The 17623-nt window shown below is 45.2% G+C and overlaps 1 protein-coding gene across 3 annotated transcripts in view; it reads right to left on the bottom strand.

The window, feature by feature from the left end:
* ARHGEF28 (Rho guanine nucleotide exchange factor 28) overlaps positions 1-17623 on the bottom strand; it is a gene marked incomplete at its 5' end in the record, with an annotated part of 258133 nt that overhangs the window by 144444 nt on the left and 96066 nt on the right. For all 3 annotated transcript variants that reach the window (XM_079702486.1, XM_079702488.1, XM_079702487.1), the window contains 3 exons: positions 2809-2869; positions 3438-3490; positions 16049-16121. In XM_079702486.1, the coding sequence (XP_079558612.1) occupies positions 2809-2869; positions 3438-3490; positions 16049-16121 (187 nt within the window). The remainder of the gene's footprint in view (positions 1-2808; positions 2870-3437; positions 3491-16048; positions 16122-17623) is intronic.

Here is a 17623-nt window from a genome sequence, read left to right on the forward strand (position 1 = left end):
CAAAGCTTACCCTCTCCACTGTATTTCCCAGAGGTTGTCCATGCTTCCTGCTAGATGTTCGCATCCCTTCTCCCTGGTACAACATTCACAGCTGCCCACTCTTGAGCTTCTAATCCTTAATCATATTTAGCCCCATTTCCTTGAGCCAAATGGACCCTTCCTTCCTTTTCATTTCCATATTGACCCATTTCATTTACCTTCTCTTCTACCCTTTCCTCCAAATGCTTTGCCCTCTCCCTGCACCCTACCTGCCCAGAATGTGAAGGCACTGCACGCTGAGGAGTCTCACTCTTCACTGTGGCAGCAACAGAATCGGACCCCAGTGCTCAACTCATACTCTCCCCTTTGAGCAAAAGGCCAAGCCCTCACAGTTATCCACAGACAGTGGGGCCCTCACTTCTGGACTCACCATAAATGTAATCTTACTATCACTACTCACTACTGTGGTGGTTCGGGGGCCCCAGCTTGGATGAGGTTACCAGCTGTGACCCACTGGAGACTTTATTTTTCCAATCAGTAGTCATTTTCAGTGTATAAACTAATGGTGAGTTGGTTCCTGATGCTGATGGGCCAACGACAGCAATACAAAGGGAGCTTACTCTGGCGCTTCCCTGTCCAGTGCAATAAATAAAGTTCAAAGGCAGTTCCTCAGTCACACCGGTCACACATCACATGTTATACAGACATATGTGGCTACCTGGCTATATCTGAATAGTATAGCGGATACAGAACATGCCCATCATCACAGAAAGTTCCACTGGAACGGCGCTGATGTCGTTTACGAGATCGCACTAAACTCACATCACACCATTTTGAATAATACAAATCAGCAAAGACATATACCTCAATGCCACATTTATCAGCACTTCCTTAGAGACCAAGCAGAATATAAGCACATATAAAGTGGAACGGTTTAGAAGCGGCCATGGGGAAAAGCCATTTCCAGTTCCAGACACCAGCTTACCACCTGATTCTATTACGTTCTTTGCATAAAATCAGGTGACCTTTTCTAATCCACCAAGTTTAAATGAACAACAAAGCCAATGTTTGCACAAGGGATAACCATTCATAGACCTTCTCATAAATCACTGGATTAATGTCATACACGCTCGTCTCTCTCAAGTTCTTTATCACATCCCTCCTCAGACACGACATTACTGACAAAACCCTCCGATTAGGTCAGGCTACTACAATTTCCATAACATGTGCCTTCTCACCCAGCAAGGATACCAGTTTGAGAACGAAGTGAATTTTTGAAGCCTAACATGAAAATAATCCTGCTATTTAAATACTTTTAACAGCCAACACTCCTCCCCCACCAGCAACTTGTCTCGGTAAACATTCTTCAAAGCAAACATGCCTGGGAGCATGATGCAATCTGGAGATGAGACATCCTGCATGCGTGAGCAGCAGCCAAGCTCTGGGCTTCAACAGCCCACGACAGTCATCCACGTGGGCACGTTTGCTTTCATTTCTCCTTCCTCTTCCCCTCTTCTGGAAGTAAATCATTACTCTTACCTTATATAGCAGAAATATTAAAGGTGTGCACAAAGCCCGGGATGGTCTAGTTTCTATTCCAATTTCAGTAGTACCTCACACAAGGAGAGCCAGGAACCACCTCTGGCTTGTGGCCAAACCACAAGCAGCACAGCCAACCGATGCTGAGGATGCTTCCTCCTCACCCTGCTTTATTCTTGTAACTGATTTGTTGCATGCCTGCACTCCCCAGGGAGCCCCCTGCACCGCCAGGCTCCGCAGGCCACCCACCTTCGTTATTAAGCTCACCCAGGGAGCTGTCTTGCTTTTCCCTGATTTCACATCAGCCCAAGTCACTGCCATAGCCACCACCACACCCCTGCAACTCCTAAGACTGCTCTGCCCAGGCACCTTCCAGGTGTGTGAGCTGCTTCAGCTTCACTGAGCCTGAAGAAACCAACTGGGCAATTTCTGGATTATCTGCTTCCCACTTATCAGCCCCAGACCATCCAAGTGCCCGGACGAGGCATCTGCTGATAGCCCAGCCTGTGCATGTCCTCAAACCCCCAAGAGCTTCATCAGGCTCTAACTCAAAGGTAAGTCTGGAGCCCGCATTAGCCCTGAAGAATTAGAAAATGCCCGAGGAGGAGATTTGGGGAGGTGCCCCTTGGGGAGTGGTGAATTACAAGGCTTGTGAGCAGACAAGAATTCCCAGGGCCAAGGGGAGAAATACTTTCCCCTTGCCAAGGGAGCTCCTGGTTCCTTTGAAGGGACACCCACATCAGATCCATGTCTCAGGATAAGCATCTGGTCTTTTCCTGAGGCCAGGGGATAAGATCACACAGGCTCAGCTCCAAGGGGCCCCCACCAGGTATCAAAATAGGATAGCAGTAAACTTGGGGATTCTGAGGCCAGGCAGGATGAAGTTATGAGTCTCAACTGTGCCATTTACCCTCTACCAGTGGGCTCAGTCACACCACCTGAAACGGAAGCTGGTAGTGCCTACCTCATAGGAATAACAAGGTAACATACGACAAGCCCCGAGCCAACATCTGGCTCAGAGTAAAACTGTCTTGAAAAGCTTGGATTGCTTTCTTTGTTTTGATTTGTTTTGTTTTGTTTTTTAGATTGTAAATGGAGACTGAATGCCTGAAGTCATAGTACTATAACTGATGCTGCAAAAAAATTTTACCTGTTTGGGTTTCAAGAAATAGACAAGGCTCCCAGGAAGGAAGATTTTATTTCTAAATAGATTTTCTTCTTGTCCCCTGCATACCTGGGTCTGTGATACCCCTATATGCATGCTGGGGGAAGCAATATTTTGGAACATACCCAAATATAGACTGTCCTGGTCTTCATGTTCATTCAGTTGAACCACCGGGCTTTTCACACGCTGGAAAAGATAAAGTCAGGTGGCTTTTTTTACAAGTTACTTACTTGATAACAGTAATGTTTATTTTTGTAAATGAAAAAACAACCTAAGAAAACATCAGTAAAGACATGATACATGCGTCACCACACATAAACAGAAAACTAGTCTTGTACGTAATATTAAGAGCTAGAAATAAGGGAAGAATCTGTCCCAAGCTGAAGCATGCCTAAAAGCTATCCATAGGTTATTTTATATTCAGAGAATATCTCCCAAGTTCATTCTTGCAATGGCATTGTTGGCAAACATCTGCAGATATCATCTTCAAGTACAAATTTTTGGAAAAGGTATACAGTCATCTTGCATATACAACTACGACCCAGAAAGACAGCTAGGTTTGCTCATTAAGAGTAGAGATCTAAAATTCGATAAAGGAAGCAATTTCAAGTTATTCTGAATGTGCCCTGGGACATATCCCTGAGGGGTTTTTTTGCTTTGGGTTTTTTATCCTATGTTTATTACTGCTAGGTCTTCACTTCTACTTCAACTCTGGAGAGAAGCACAAAGATGAAAATGGGCAGGGAATCATTACCTTTACATTCTCCTTTCCAGGCGATGATCTGCTGGACACCGAATTCTTAATCTCTGAAAAAGGAATAATTCTTATCAGGATCTGCTGATAAGAATTTCCATTTTTAAAAAAAAGGAAGAAGAATAAAGAGGAAAAAAAAAAAAGAAACTAGATGACAAATATAAATGAGTTGCTCAGAGCTGTCTGTGTGGAGCTAGGTTTTAGATTAGGCTTCTTAAAAATCAACTCTCCGAAGGGCAGAGTATCTGATAACCTGACAGCCCATGCTCTGGTATTATTTGTGTGGACCAAGATGTAAACAAGCCCAGGAGCTCTCACAGGAAATCCTGAGGAAGACAATGATTGTTAAATAAACAAATGCCCCTGATTCAGAAGGAAGGTTGTGCACTGACCGAGGCCTCTTCAAAACAGGACAGATTCTAAGGACATGACTCGTACCCACCTGAGGAAATCCCACGTCTCCTTCCTCAAGTGCCACCGATTTCATGTTTCAAAAGAGCCTAATTCATTCTAGATGAGGTTTGGTTTTTCCCTTGCCCATTGTTTAATGTCAAGAACATCAGTATAGCCCTTGGGCTGGGACCTCAGACAGTGCCAGGCTCTGCACTAACCAGCCCCATGCACACCGGGGGCCTTTGCTCTGAATAGAGGCTTTCCTGGAAGCATCAGTGGTCGTGATGTTCTGGGATGAACAGAAGGTCCACTTAAGGTGTGCTTTTCTCTGTGTCTTGATTGATTGGTTTTCTTCCCAAATACTCAGTTGCCCGTAAACAAGAGCCAGCGTTATTGAAATAACCACCAAACGTAGGTGGAAAGCAGGAAAACAGAAGTGTTGGGCATTCCTAACAAGGGCAGCTGGATGGAAATCTTCACCCTGAATTTGTATTAATATACAACACTGTGGGCCCAGGCCCTCCTCTCGACCCCTCAGCTTCCCTGCCCCCCAGGCCCTGCTGGATGCCAGTTCTGGGGAGCCCCTTAGTTTTCCCACCAGGTCCATTAACTAGGCATTCCCTCCTATACTTTGCCACTCCTATTAATTTAAGTCACGTGAGGCCTCAAACCTCCAAGTGGATTTATTCAAGCTCTTCTTACTGCCTGGCAACAATGCCAGTTTCCATCCATGTTTCTGCTTAGAAAAAGTATAAGGTTGGGCTTCCCTGGTGGCGCAGTGGTTGGGAGTCCACCTGCTGATGCAGGGGACGCGGGTTCGTGCCCCGGTCCAGGAGGATCCCACATGCCACGGAGCGGCTGGGCCCGTGCGCCATGGCCGCTGAGCCTGCGCATCCGGAGCCTGTGCTCCGCAACGGGAGAGGCCACAGCCGTGAGAGGCCTGCGTACCGCAAAAAAAAAAAAAAGTATAAGGTTTTCGTTTAGGTGGCTTTCCATGATGAATCTTAACAAGGTAAGGATGGAGCAGAGAAGTCAACAAACACAAAGCCATGATTTTTTTTTAAATCTGCATAACAATAACTTTGAATTTGCTTTACATCAAGCAAGTTAGTAAGATATCTGCCCTCCACAACAGTATATTGCTCTTGAATTCATAATGCACATTAGCTTCTATGATGAAAAATGAAAGGGTAATAGCCTCAATTTCATGTGGTCATGCCAACAGACCTCAACAGGGAGTAAGGACAAGGCTGTAGCTGACACCCAGCCTGGGCAGCTTGTGCTCCTCAGCATCCCCACCTACCTTTACATGCACACCCCACAAGAGGCCTCCAGGTGGCAGCAGAGTACCATCTGCAGAACAACTGGGCCCGCGATGGGAATGTCGAAATGAGACACCTTCACCCTTCAAAAGCCTGCTGTTTAAGCACCGAAGTCCAAAACACTGTTAAGAGAAAGTTTTCATTCTACTGCACAGATGCAGAAAACTGATGTGAAGCATCTACTATAGTGTTTACCATATGGGAGCACAGCAGGTCTTCTGTTTTAAAATACATATACCCAAATCCTAAAAATTGGGTGAAGGAGGATAACTAGAACTAAAGTTTCAACAGACACATCTGCATAGACAGCAAGAGAGTCACACATATTTTTTTTTTTTTTTTTTGCCGTACGCTGGCCTCTCACTGCTGTGGCCTCTCCCGTTGCAGAGCACAGGCTCCGGACGCGCAGGCTCAGCGGCCATGGCTCACGGGCCCAGCCGCTCCGCGGCATGTGGGATCTTCCCGGACCGGGGCACGAACCTGCGTCCCCTGCATCGGCAGGCGGACTCTCAACCACTGCGCCACCAGGGAAGCCCCGAATTGTTATCATTTAAAAGCCTATGGTCTGAAATGTCTCTAAAAGAATATCCAGTGATGGGCAATAAAAATGTGTGTGGGGGCTTCCCTGGTGGCGCAGTGGTTGAGAGTCCGCCTGCCGATGCAGGGGACGCAGGTTCGTGCCCCGGTCCGGGAAGATCCCACATGCCGCGGAGCGGCTGGGCCCGTGAGCCATGGCCGCTGAGCCTGCGCGTCCGGAGCCTGTGCTCTGCAACGGGAGAGGCCACAGCAGTGAGAGGCCAGCGTACGGCAAAAAAAAAAAAAAAAAAAAAAAGATAATTCTGCATTTCTAAAGAATTCTGTACCTACAGCACTGATGCAGAAGAATAATACACATTTTATTCAAGACTGCTGATGAAGAAGGCTCTATGGTCAGGTAATCCACCTATAACAACAAAGGATGTGTTCACCCAGTAATATGTTCAGAGTCCACCCCAGTGGTATATTCAGATTCCAGCTCCCTACCCCTCTCAAAAGGCTAGTCTTCATACACTGCCAGCCTACATTTTCCTTACAGTCTAATGCAATTTTGTTCAATATTCAAACAAATACTACAAACTATGTTAAAATAGACATCTTCATAAAACACATAATCATTTTAAAAACAACTTTCAAGGTTATAAATCTATCTCAAAATCATTAAAAATATTTGTGGGACTTCCCTGGTGGCACAGTGGTTAAGAATCCGCCTGCCAATTCAGGGGACACGGGTTCGAGCCCTGGTCCGGGAAGATCCCACATGCCGCGGAGCAACTAAGCCCGTGCGCCACAACTACTGAGCCTGCGCTCTAGAGTCCACGAGCCACAACTACTGAAGCCCGTGCGCCTAGAGCCCGTGCTCCACAACAAGAGAAGCCACCGCAGTGAGAAGCCTGTGCACCGCAACGAAGAGTAGCCCCCGCTCACCGCAACTGGAGAAAGCCCACGCGCAGCAACGAAGACCCAATGCAGCCAAAAAAAAAATTGTGACAGGATAGTCATGTATCTTTAATTAATCTAGGATGATACAGAACTATATCTTAGAGCTTTTAAAGAATTTGGCACTCCTTCCACCAGAGTTTAATTAAATTGCTCCAGGAGAGTTTCTGCTAAATGACGAGGATCCTTTTACACTCACCCACTGCACCACCAACTGCACAGTGCAATCAAACCACTCATTGCTATAGCAACCTTCAGCAGATAATGATATCAGTAACCCCAAGCTATTCTGTTTTAAAGGTCTATTAATCTCCCCTTCAAGGCCTACCCAGAAGTAAGGATCTCCACCTCCTAAATCAGATTTGCCAAACATCATAAACATGTTTTTTATTGCCATACTATAATGAATCAAGAAATAATCTCTAATATTCATGTTTACCAGGGACACTGCACTAGCAAACAGCATAAGATCAATACCAGTGTCTTGTTAGGAAACAGATTAGCCTAATAGAGCTCAACTCTGTGCACAAGTCATACCGTCTCCTTTTGAGAAATGGGACCATGGAGGCTAGACTTAAGCAAAGAGAAAGCTTACATGGAAAATACAGGGTGCTCAGTATTCTCCTTCAGCTACAATTTGCTGTGTCATCTGACTCCTCCCCCAGGAAGGAGGCGAAAAGGATCTCGATCAGAGCCAGCCAGACAACTACTGCTGCTTCACCCCGACCCTCAGGTTCAGCTCTCCAGGATCAAGTCCCCAGCTGGGTTAGACATGCAGGGCAGCATCAAAAGCACAAAGGAAAACGCGGGTCATGCTCTCAGCTTGCTCTGTCTGCCCCACAAATGCCCAAAGGGACTCATAGGGTAGTTCGCAGTCTTTGAATGAATCCTCTTCTCCCAATAGACTATTAGCTCTGGGAAGGCTGGGTCCAAATCAATTTAAGCCCAACACCTGTATCTCCAGGGCCAAGCAGGGTGCCTAGCATATTACAGATGCTGAATAAATGTTTCTCTCCTCGATGTAGATCTAATGGCCCAAAATAACTGATGAGATGTAATAGATCATTAGGGACAAGAAAGGGAAAGTTGTTTACTTTATTAAATTACTAATTCAAATACTCCAATACAGGTGCTATTTCATCACAGCTTCTGAACTGCCAGCTGGATGAGACAGATGAATGCTTTTCCCCTGGCTTCCTCCCACCCCTCCAGCTCTGCAAGCCCAAAAGTCACCCTTTCCTCTCTAGTTACGCATTGGAGTTTCACTAAGAACTTCATTTCACGAGTCACCTTAATATCTTACCCTAGTGTGCATGTCTGATTCATAACTGCTAGAGAATTAAAATGGCAAAGGGAAAAAATTTGAAAAACCATCTACCACTCTCAATTCACAGGCTATTATAACACTCTGATCTTTTGTTTCAGTATCTCAATTACTCCCTTTTCTTTTTTCCTAAAGGTGGGAATACTAATCCCACCTCTACTAATGCCAACTGATAGCTGTTGGCATTCCCAGTATAAATATGGACTGGGAGAAACAAAGAAGCACTTATCAATAGAAACATCAACATGAGCCCTGTTAGTCCATGAGTCCCAACGTTCCATATAATTTAACAAGCTCAACCAGGTCCCCAGTGATCCAGGCCCCCAGGACCAGCAGTCATGGAGAGGAGGTCAAGGCGAGAGAAGACCTCAAGCAACACAAAACGTGCTCCTTTACAATATAATTTTTACATTTCTACTCTGAATTCTTTCAGAAGAAAACTAAGACATCTTTTTTGAAATACGTAGTGGTTTTTTTTTAATCCAAATTATTTGTGACACTTTTTTGAGTCACAAAAGTAATTAAGAAAACTTGAAAGGGACTGAGGAAAAAAAATCCATAAATCCACCATTAATGGTTTCGTATATTCCCTTCACACATATACACATATGTATTTGTATATTTGTATTTGTATATATATGTATGTATATACATATATATATATATGCATGTATATACATGTATATATATGTACGTATGTATACATATATATAACAGCTTTGAGGTATAATTCAATACCATACTATCCATCTATTTAAAGTGTACAATGCAATGATTTTTAATATACTCAGAGCTGTGCAATCATCACCACAAACAGTTTTAGAACATTTTCATCACCCTAACAAGAAACCCCATACCCATTAGTACTCGCTACTCATTTCTCCCCGACCACCACCGCTCCCACCCCAGCCCTAAGTAACCACTAATCTACGTGCTGTCTTAATGGATCCCATTTTGGATACTTCACATAAATGGAATTATACAATATGTGGTCTTTTGTAACTGGCATCTTTCACAAGGCATGTTGTCAAGGTCCATTTGTGTTATAATGTGTCCGTATCTCATTCCTTTTTATTGCCAAATACTACTCCATTGTATGGATAGATCACATTTTGTATATCCATTCCTCAGCTGATGGACTTTTTGGATTGTTTCCATTTGGGGCAGTTATGAATAATGCTGCTTTGAGCATTTGTGTGGAAGTTTAAGGAGATCTATGTTTTCATTTCTCTTGAGTATATATCTAGGCGTGTCATCACTAGGTCACATGGTAACTCTATGTTTAATATGCTTTTATAACACGGATTTTTTACATCTAGAGTGTGCACTCTCTCCCACCCTCCCCACCCCCCATCCCCATAAAATCTCAAACAGTCAAAACTTAAGTCATAGAGTAAAATAAAAGATATCACCCTCAGCCCCAAAATTTGGTGGCAACTATCAACTAAGCAGAAGCTCTAAATCATTATACTTCAAACTGAGGTCAGGACATAATTTTTCTAATTTATTCAACTGCTTGAATAAAATGAGGCAAAGTCATCTTTCAACAATATAAACAAGATTCAATTTTCTCTTGGGAATACTTTTATGTCCCTAAGATTTCACACTTAGAGTCTATTTCAATTCAGGGGGAAAAACTCCTTCAATATACCTTCAACTTATAAGCTTATTTCAACTGTATTAGACTCCTCAGTTGATATGCTTAGTAAATGCTTGTCCTTCCTCCTAACCTGCTAATCAGACCCAGCTAGAACAAAGTATCCATAGCAGATGGGAGCAGAATCCGTTGTATCTAGGTGAATTCTGAGGAATCTGAGATTCTTTCCAGCTCAAACTAGGATTCTTTAATTCTGTGATGAACTGGGGGAGGTAAGGTGGAGAGTTTTTCTTTATATGTGAGAGAATACTAATAATATTATAACAATACACAAAATGAGCATCATATCAGCTTGAGATCTTATTTTGGCCTTTTAAAGATGAAACTCATTCTCTTCTGTAGGCAGGAGGAGAACATGGACTGGCAAAGTCAGTCTCTAAAAGAAACAGAGAGAAGACTGAGCCCCTCTGTCAAATGAAAGAAGCACAGGTGACTTCCTGGGGCTAGGAGGTACATTCTCCGGGTATGGAGTATAAGTGTCTTGCAAATGCCCAGGTACCTAGCTTCTAGGCAGGCAACACTGACCAAGTCCTTGGATGGATATTCCACAATGAGGCTAAGATAAGAGCTGTGTATCCAGCTGAGTAATCACCCCTGCAGAACAGCCTCCCTAATTGCTCTCCTAAATCCCCAACACCTCAGGTCCCAGGCACCCTGGTTAAAGGACCTGCATCTTGATAAGACATTGGAACCATATTCAACAGTTCTAAAAAGACATTGGGCCACAGTATTCAAAATGAAAAATCTTGGAAAGGAAATTTTGCATGGCTAAAAGACTTCTTGGTTTTCCCAATAATATCTCACAGGAGATATTCAAATAAGGAGAATCCATCATATGATATCGCTCATATGTGGAATCTAAAAAAAGGGTACAAATGAACTTATCTACAAAAGAGAGATAGAATTACAGATGTAGAAAACAAACTTACGGCTACCAGAGGGAAAGGGGAGAGGGATAAACTGGGAGATTGGGATGGACATATACACACGACTATATATAAAACAGATAACTAATAAGAACCTACTGAACAGCACGGGGAACTCTACTCAATACTCTGTAATGGCCTATATGGGAAAAGAATCTAAAAAAGAGTGGAGATATATAGATACAGATATATAACTGATTCACTTTGCTGTACACCTGAAACTAACACAACATTGTAAATCAACTAGACACCAATAAAAATTAAAAACAAAAAAAAAGAATCCACCACACAACACCCTCTTCCCATTTCACTCACTTAGAGCACACAGAGAAGAGCTGCACCCCCGTCTAAGGAATGTTCAAGCAGAAAATCTGCTCACCTGGTCACCATGAGGGGAAGAGCTATGTCCTGATATCTCAGCACACACAGGATAACCACTGAGTCCGCTCTAGCCACGTGCTATAACTTGCACTCATCACAAGATACTGTTGGCTAAGCATCCACAGTCAGATACTGATCAAGGTGCCCCACCTGTATTTTCTCATTTAAACCTTATTTTGAAGGAAGTATTACATGACACTCCCACTACACCATTTTCCACAAAAGGAAACACAGCTGAGTAACTTGCATCCTGTTCAGAAGCCAGTTCATGGCAGAGCTGAGGTTTTTCGCAGAGTCGGCTTGCTGCTGATGTGTCATCAAGACCTGTCCCTGCATGTGGGTCAAAATCTCCCATCGTAAGGACTTTATGAGACAGGTCAGTCACATGGAAGAGAGCTCATTTCAAGGCAATGATTCCAATTTTGCACTTTTCCGTCACACAAAAGCTGAAGAGAACTCTAGAGCAGCAGTCCAAAGACTAAACAGGAAAACAGCCTGTTAGAGAAGGGTGGTGGGTATCTACAGTGTGGTGGGTAACAATTTACCCACCTGAGGTCTGACTGCCTGAGCAAGCTGTGTCACCTCACACAAGTTATGTGACCTCTCTCTGCTACCACCTCCTTGTGCACAAAATGGGGAGAATTGATTCCTGACTCCCAGAAATGTCCCTCTCTCCATGGCCACTGGGATGTGTGCCCCCTGAGTGTGCAAACTTGGCTCGGCTCCCAGCTGCATGCCCAGCGCCTTGAGCAGTGTTCGTCACTCCACAAAGGCATGAGTGAAATTCAATGAAAGTAAACTCCATGAGATGAGGGCTTTTTCTCTTTGCCTTTTTGGTTACTGCTTCCTTCATCACCAGTGCTGAGAACAGTGCCTGGCAGAGAGTGGGTGCTCAGAAAAGACTTACTGAATGGGTAAGTCAATGGGCCTGTAGGGCTCACGTCTGCCTGCCTAGACTGGGCCTTGCGTTTGGACCCATGGCCTCTCGCACAGGATGGTGAGGAGGAAGCCCCTCTGAGCCCACTGGGAGCTGCTGCCTCGGCCCTGAAGGAGATGCTTTTGCCCTCTCCCTTTGTGACTGGCACTTGTGTTCCAACCCCTACTCCTTATGTCCTCGTTAAATGAGAACGTGGAAGATAATTAATGGGGAGAGGTGAACACAGTAAAGGACTAGTCACATAAAAGTCGAGACAGCAAATTACACAGGGTTTTTTAAAAACTCCAAAGTAATGAAAGAAGATGGATTCATACAGTGAGTGGTCAACAGTATTACAATGGTTGCTTGTCTTATGGCCCCATAGACTCTAGGCAGGCAGGCAGCAGCTACCTGAAAAACATCAAAAAGTACAGTGGGGTGCCCCGGTCCAGGGGATCCCACATGCCGCGGAGCGGCTTGGCCCGTGAGCCATGGCCGCTGAGCCTGCGCGTCCGGAGCCTGTGCTCCGCAATAGGAGAGGCTGCAACAGTGAGAGGCCCGCGTGCCGCAAAAAAAAAAAAAAAAAAAAAAAAAGCCTCCCTAGCTCCCTCCCAGTGTGAGCACTATGTACTAATAGATGGAAAGAACCCACATGATCGTAAAAAAGGAGGACATAAGCCTAAGAAGGGGCAAGATCAGGGGAGATGAGGAAGAGCAACATTTCCAAAGCACCTTCCACAGACCACTTTCATGAGATGCTGAGAGCTAAGAAGAAGGGATTCTCCCCTGATCAAGTTAGAGAACTGTGAGGTTAAACAAGAAACACAGGTTTCTTGACTGCAAGACTTAACTAGAACCTACAAAACGTTAAATGTATTCTCAGTTTCCAACAGGGGGGTTTCATATATAGCATTTTCTGCTTATTTGGACACAGAATACTTATTTTTCAGAGCATCTTCCAAGGTTGGTGTTCGGTACAATGCTCTCTAGGAACTCCTAGGGGAGGAGATCAAATAACGACAAAGGCGGCAAGGGACAAAACGGAGTCAGTTGGTGGATCGATACATACTCATAATTAGCTTATTCATCTGAACACAATGAAAATGAGGTGACCTTTTGGCCATATAATTCATTTGGAATAACATCCCATCATTCTGGGAGGACAATTACAATCATGAAATTATGGAAACATAATTGGTTCAGAGATAATAATAAAACCATTTATCACACTAACAAAGTAAATTTCCAAGCTAAAGGTATTATAATCTTTTAATCAATGGCAGCTACAGATACACACTTAAAAGTTCCCTTTCTACCCACTGCCCCAGGAGGGAGAACATTATCTATTAAGAATCTTCTGTGAGATCTCAAAGGGAAAGTTTGCTTTGGGGGTTAAAGGGAAAAAAAACAAACAAACAACCAAGCTCTTACACTCAAAATGTTTTGTTCTTCCAGTTGAGTCACCTGCAGGCTTACGAATGAACAAAAGCTAATTGAATGTTTTCACTTTAGGTGAATACTGCCCTCTGCTGGAATGTGCACACAGTTTCTAACATGTCCTCCAAACGTATACAGATAAAACCATGGTCTACAAGGTCTGTAAAATATACACATTAATTATTTGGCGTTAGAGAACTTGAGTTTCTGTCCAAATTCTTTTGCTTATTGGTTGAGTGACTTCAGTCCAGCTGGCAGCCAGGTATATTAACTTGCCTGCCCCCCTGGGCCCATCAACCTCAACCTGTCTGAGTAGGTATTTTGTCATGATTCTGCTTCCTGTAAGGCCTGTCCCGCACAGGGACACACCAGGAATGGAAGAATCACCCTTCTCCCTTGCCACTGACACCCACCTGACATCCTACACCTTCAGGACAGTATCCATCGGTCCCTCTGTCTCCAATCTCATTATACTGCTATGGTGCAGACTGTCTTCTGCATTACTCTCAGCAGCCCCTGGCCCCTCTAACCCATTCTTCACACTCTCACAGAGTGACCTTTCTAAATAACAACCTGATCTAATTTGCTTAAAACAGTTCCCAGAGCTGTCAAGGTGGAGTTCCAGTTCCTTGCCTTGTACAAGCCCTGCTGGTCTGCCTCTCTTTCAGGCCTATGTTCCTGGCATCATATACACACTCCTATACTCCAGGACCACAAAACAACTTGCATCTCCCCCGACGCATCATCTGGTTCAGGGCTCTGTATCGCATATAGTCCCATTGTCTAGAATTCCCTTCCCTCCCTTAGATCACAGCTCCAGGGTCACCTCCACCAAGAAGCTTTCCCTGACCACCCCCCCCATCACACGCCACAGAGTTCTCACAGTATTACTTGCCTATGACTCCTATAGCACTTACACTGTGCTGGGACAGCTTGTTTTTCTGCACTAGTCCCAAGCTGTCAGTCCCTTGAGGGCAAGAAGTTAGAATTTCAGCACTTGTTTAGACCTCACTTTGTTCTAAGTCAGTTTGGAGGTGGATTACAAGGGAAGAAAAATATATACGATGATAGAGTAAAAATCAGGAGTTGATTTGAAAAAAAAAAAAAAGGAAAAGCAAGAGTGAAACCTTAAGAAATAAGGGTAATATCAAAACGCGGTCAGCAGCACCCTACAAATTTGCAACTGGCAGGTCAGAAACTTAGCCCCAGGTTTACCAGCCAACTAGCAGCAAGAAACCTGATCAGTTACTGTCAGAGTAGTAAAAGCCAAGCCCAATGCTCAGGAGATGACAGCGCTCTGTGACCTGAGCCCAGAGTTTTCTCCCACGGGTCTGCAGGAGAAAGTGTGAAACTCACCACCACCTCCTTGGGCCGGTCCGGCAAGCTGCAGCGCCCTCCACGCAGCCACCGCACCACCCACGGGGGAGAGCAGAGAGGGCAACTGCACAGGGGCCCAAGCGGTGCAGCTTGGGTGGGAAGCTCAACCGGTTGGCTTAACCCGGGACTGAGTGCAGGTGCGTGGGGCACACACACTTAGAACCACCGGTCTTCCAGCTGTCGACACTGGTGGCTTGGGAACAGGAATCTTGTCCTATTTTTTCTCCCTAACCCCAGCATCTAGCATGCTGCGTCTCAGCCCTATCAGACTATTGTCGCTTTACATTAACAGATATTTTGTAATGTCTGCTCCACTGATCTGAAATTAAGTAGATACTATAACCCTACCCCCAGACATAAATAAACCTAACCTCACATTTAGTTTCAAAAAATAAAAAACACTCTAAAATATGAAGCAAAAGGAACGTAATTGATAATAAGATAATATGTATTAAAACCTTTGCCCTGACTACCCTGGAAGACATAGTGATGTATCGTCAGATTCCTAAAACTACTGGGTTTTGGAAAACAAAAAAACAAAACGACAATCCATTCCATATAAATAGTACAGGAGTATTCAAGAACAGAGGTAAGATACTCCAGCGGATCAAAACCCGTGTTTACTACTAGGACTTGCTAACAGATCAGACCTACTTGCATACATTAAAGGGGAAAGAACCTGAATAGAAGTAGAGATCACATGCCCAGACAAACTGCCAAGTTAGAGAAAACGACGAAGGACGATATTCCTGCCTACCAGTTGGGTGTTACGTCCAGGTGCGCCATCAACACGACTCCACGTTATGATGTGGAACAGAGCCGTGACAATGTATTTTAAACATACACCTCTTGCTGTGGACGCCCACCTCGAGCAGATTTGTACATTCAGTCTCTGAAGCTCCATCAGGGCTGTGCAGGACAACCTGGGTCGGGTAGGGCCGCCTGTGCCCTGTAGAACCCCCAGCATGCCTCCTCCCGTCACCTCTACACGCCAGGGGTGCTCCCCAGAATCCATGGCAACAAAGACACCCTCACAGCCTCCATCCTCTAAGACCCCCTGGGCCAGCACAGAGCAGGAGCTCCACACAGGTGGAGCAAGCTGGAGAACAGGTGAGTGATGGGGGACTGAACGGAACGAACAGACTGAACTTGGAAATGAAGGGAACACGCTCTGCGTGTCAGGAGAGGTCCCCAAAGATCAGGAATGTGGGAGGAACCCAGTAAATGCTACCTAAATGAAAAGTGGAAACACACAGTACCTTGGTGCGGCGCTGCTGGAGGACCCCGGGGCCCAGTGGCACCCCAGCACCCTGCTCTCCTCCACCACACACTTCAACCCCCAGGTGACTCGTTAGTTCCGAGCGCTTTCTGGGTTCCCGGGGTCGGAAAGGAGCATGCGTACCTTCTTCGGTTTCTGCAGTGCTGGAGGGCATATCTGATTTTTCCTCTGACCTGGCTTCTTGCTCTTCAAGAGCCTAAGAGAGAAAAGAAAAAAAAAAAAAATCACTGAAAGCCATTTGAGGCTTCAGATAAGCAACAAGAGATGAAAATCACAATCAAGCATCTCAGCGCTGGAACAGGCCAGAGGCATGGCCTGGAGAGGCAGGGGCAGATAGGGTGGTAAAGCTGCTGGGAGAACATGTAAGCAGCACCCCGGAAGACATGAGAGACAGTGGGAGGAACCAGAGACAAGGGACCAAACTGTCCCTGCCACTAGTCCTCACTGCTTCCCCAGATCACACCACCAGAAGGTTCTCAGGAACATGACGCATGAACCAAAAGGGGGACAGAGAACAGAAAATCTTGAAACCTGTAAGGACTTCTGTTTGATGCATCTGCCCACCTAGACCAGCCTCCATCCACACTCTAAGACACAGGGATTGGGGGCCTGGAGATGGGGGTAGGACCACTATTACAGGGAGGACCCAGATGAGCATCAGCCTCAGGATACACGTTGGCACATGCTGGTGCAGGCTGTCCCTGGCCAAGACTGAGCTGTGATCTGTAGAGAGAAGATGCCTTTAGAGCCCTCTGTATTTTCTTTTCAAATAGATTCCCCACAGCCAGTGAAAATGCGAAGAGACAGAATTACGTGTTGATGTGTCAAAAACTGCCCAAGGCTGCATCAGCACATGTTCCAAAACAAATACATGGGCAAACTGAGGCAAGCAACCCTACAACTGACCCAGAGCCCTGAATCCCACCCCGCCGGGCATGTTATTAAGCTCAGCATATCAAGTGCCTTGCTCCTGACTATTTCAGGACATCCTGAGACCAGAGCAAAGAGAACATGAAAATATACATAACTGACCAAATCACAAAGAGGCAGGGAACAAGCAGTACCCGGTCACTCACCCTCTGTGGCTATTAACCGCTCCCAGCCTTACTCCCAGGACACAGTACTCTCTCTTTTAGGGCCCGCCATGGAATTAACAGATGGACCGAAGCAGGTATATGTCTGGAGAGGTACTAAGGAGACGGTAGCATGAGTACCTGGGGTTAAAAGGGGGCTAACCACGCAGGCTCAAGGCCAAAGACAACCACTTACTAGCTTACAGGTTTATTATAAGCGGATATAACTTGGGAATAGCCAGATGGAAGAGATGCATGGGGCAAGGTATGGGGAAAGGGCACGGAGCTTCCATGCCTCTCCTAGCAGGCTCGTCACCCAGTACCTCCACAAGGTCACCAACCTAGAAAGTTCTCCGAATCCAGTCCTTTGGGGTTTTTATGGAGGCTTGCGTTATTACGTAGGCATGATAGATTAAATCTCTGTCCATTGGTGATTAAACTCCATCTCCAGGCCCTTTCCCCTCCCTGGAGGTCACGGAGGTGGGACTGAAAGTTACCAGGCGATTGGCTCCACAGGTAACTAGCCCCCATCCTTAGGTGCTTTCCAAAAGTTGCCTCATTAACATAACAAAAAAAACACCTTTATCCGCTCCATACTTAGGAAATCCTAAGGGTCTGGGGGACT

This window comes from Hyperoodon ampullatus, assembly GCF_949752795.1.
Source record: "Hyperoodon ampullatus genome assembly, chromosome: 4".
NCBI classification, from domain to species: domain Eukaryota; kingdom Metazoa; phylum Chordata; class Mammalia; order Artiodactyla; family Ziphiidae; genus Hyperoodon; species Hyperoodon ampullatus.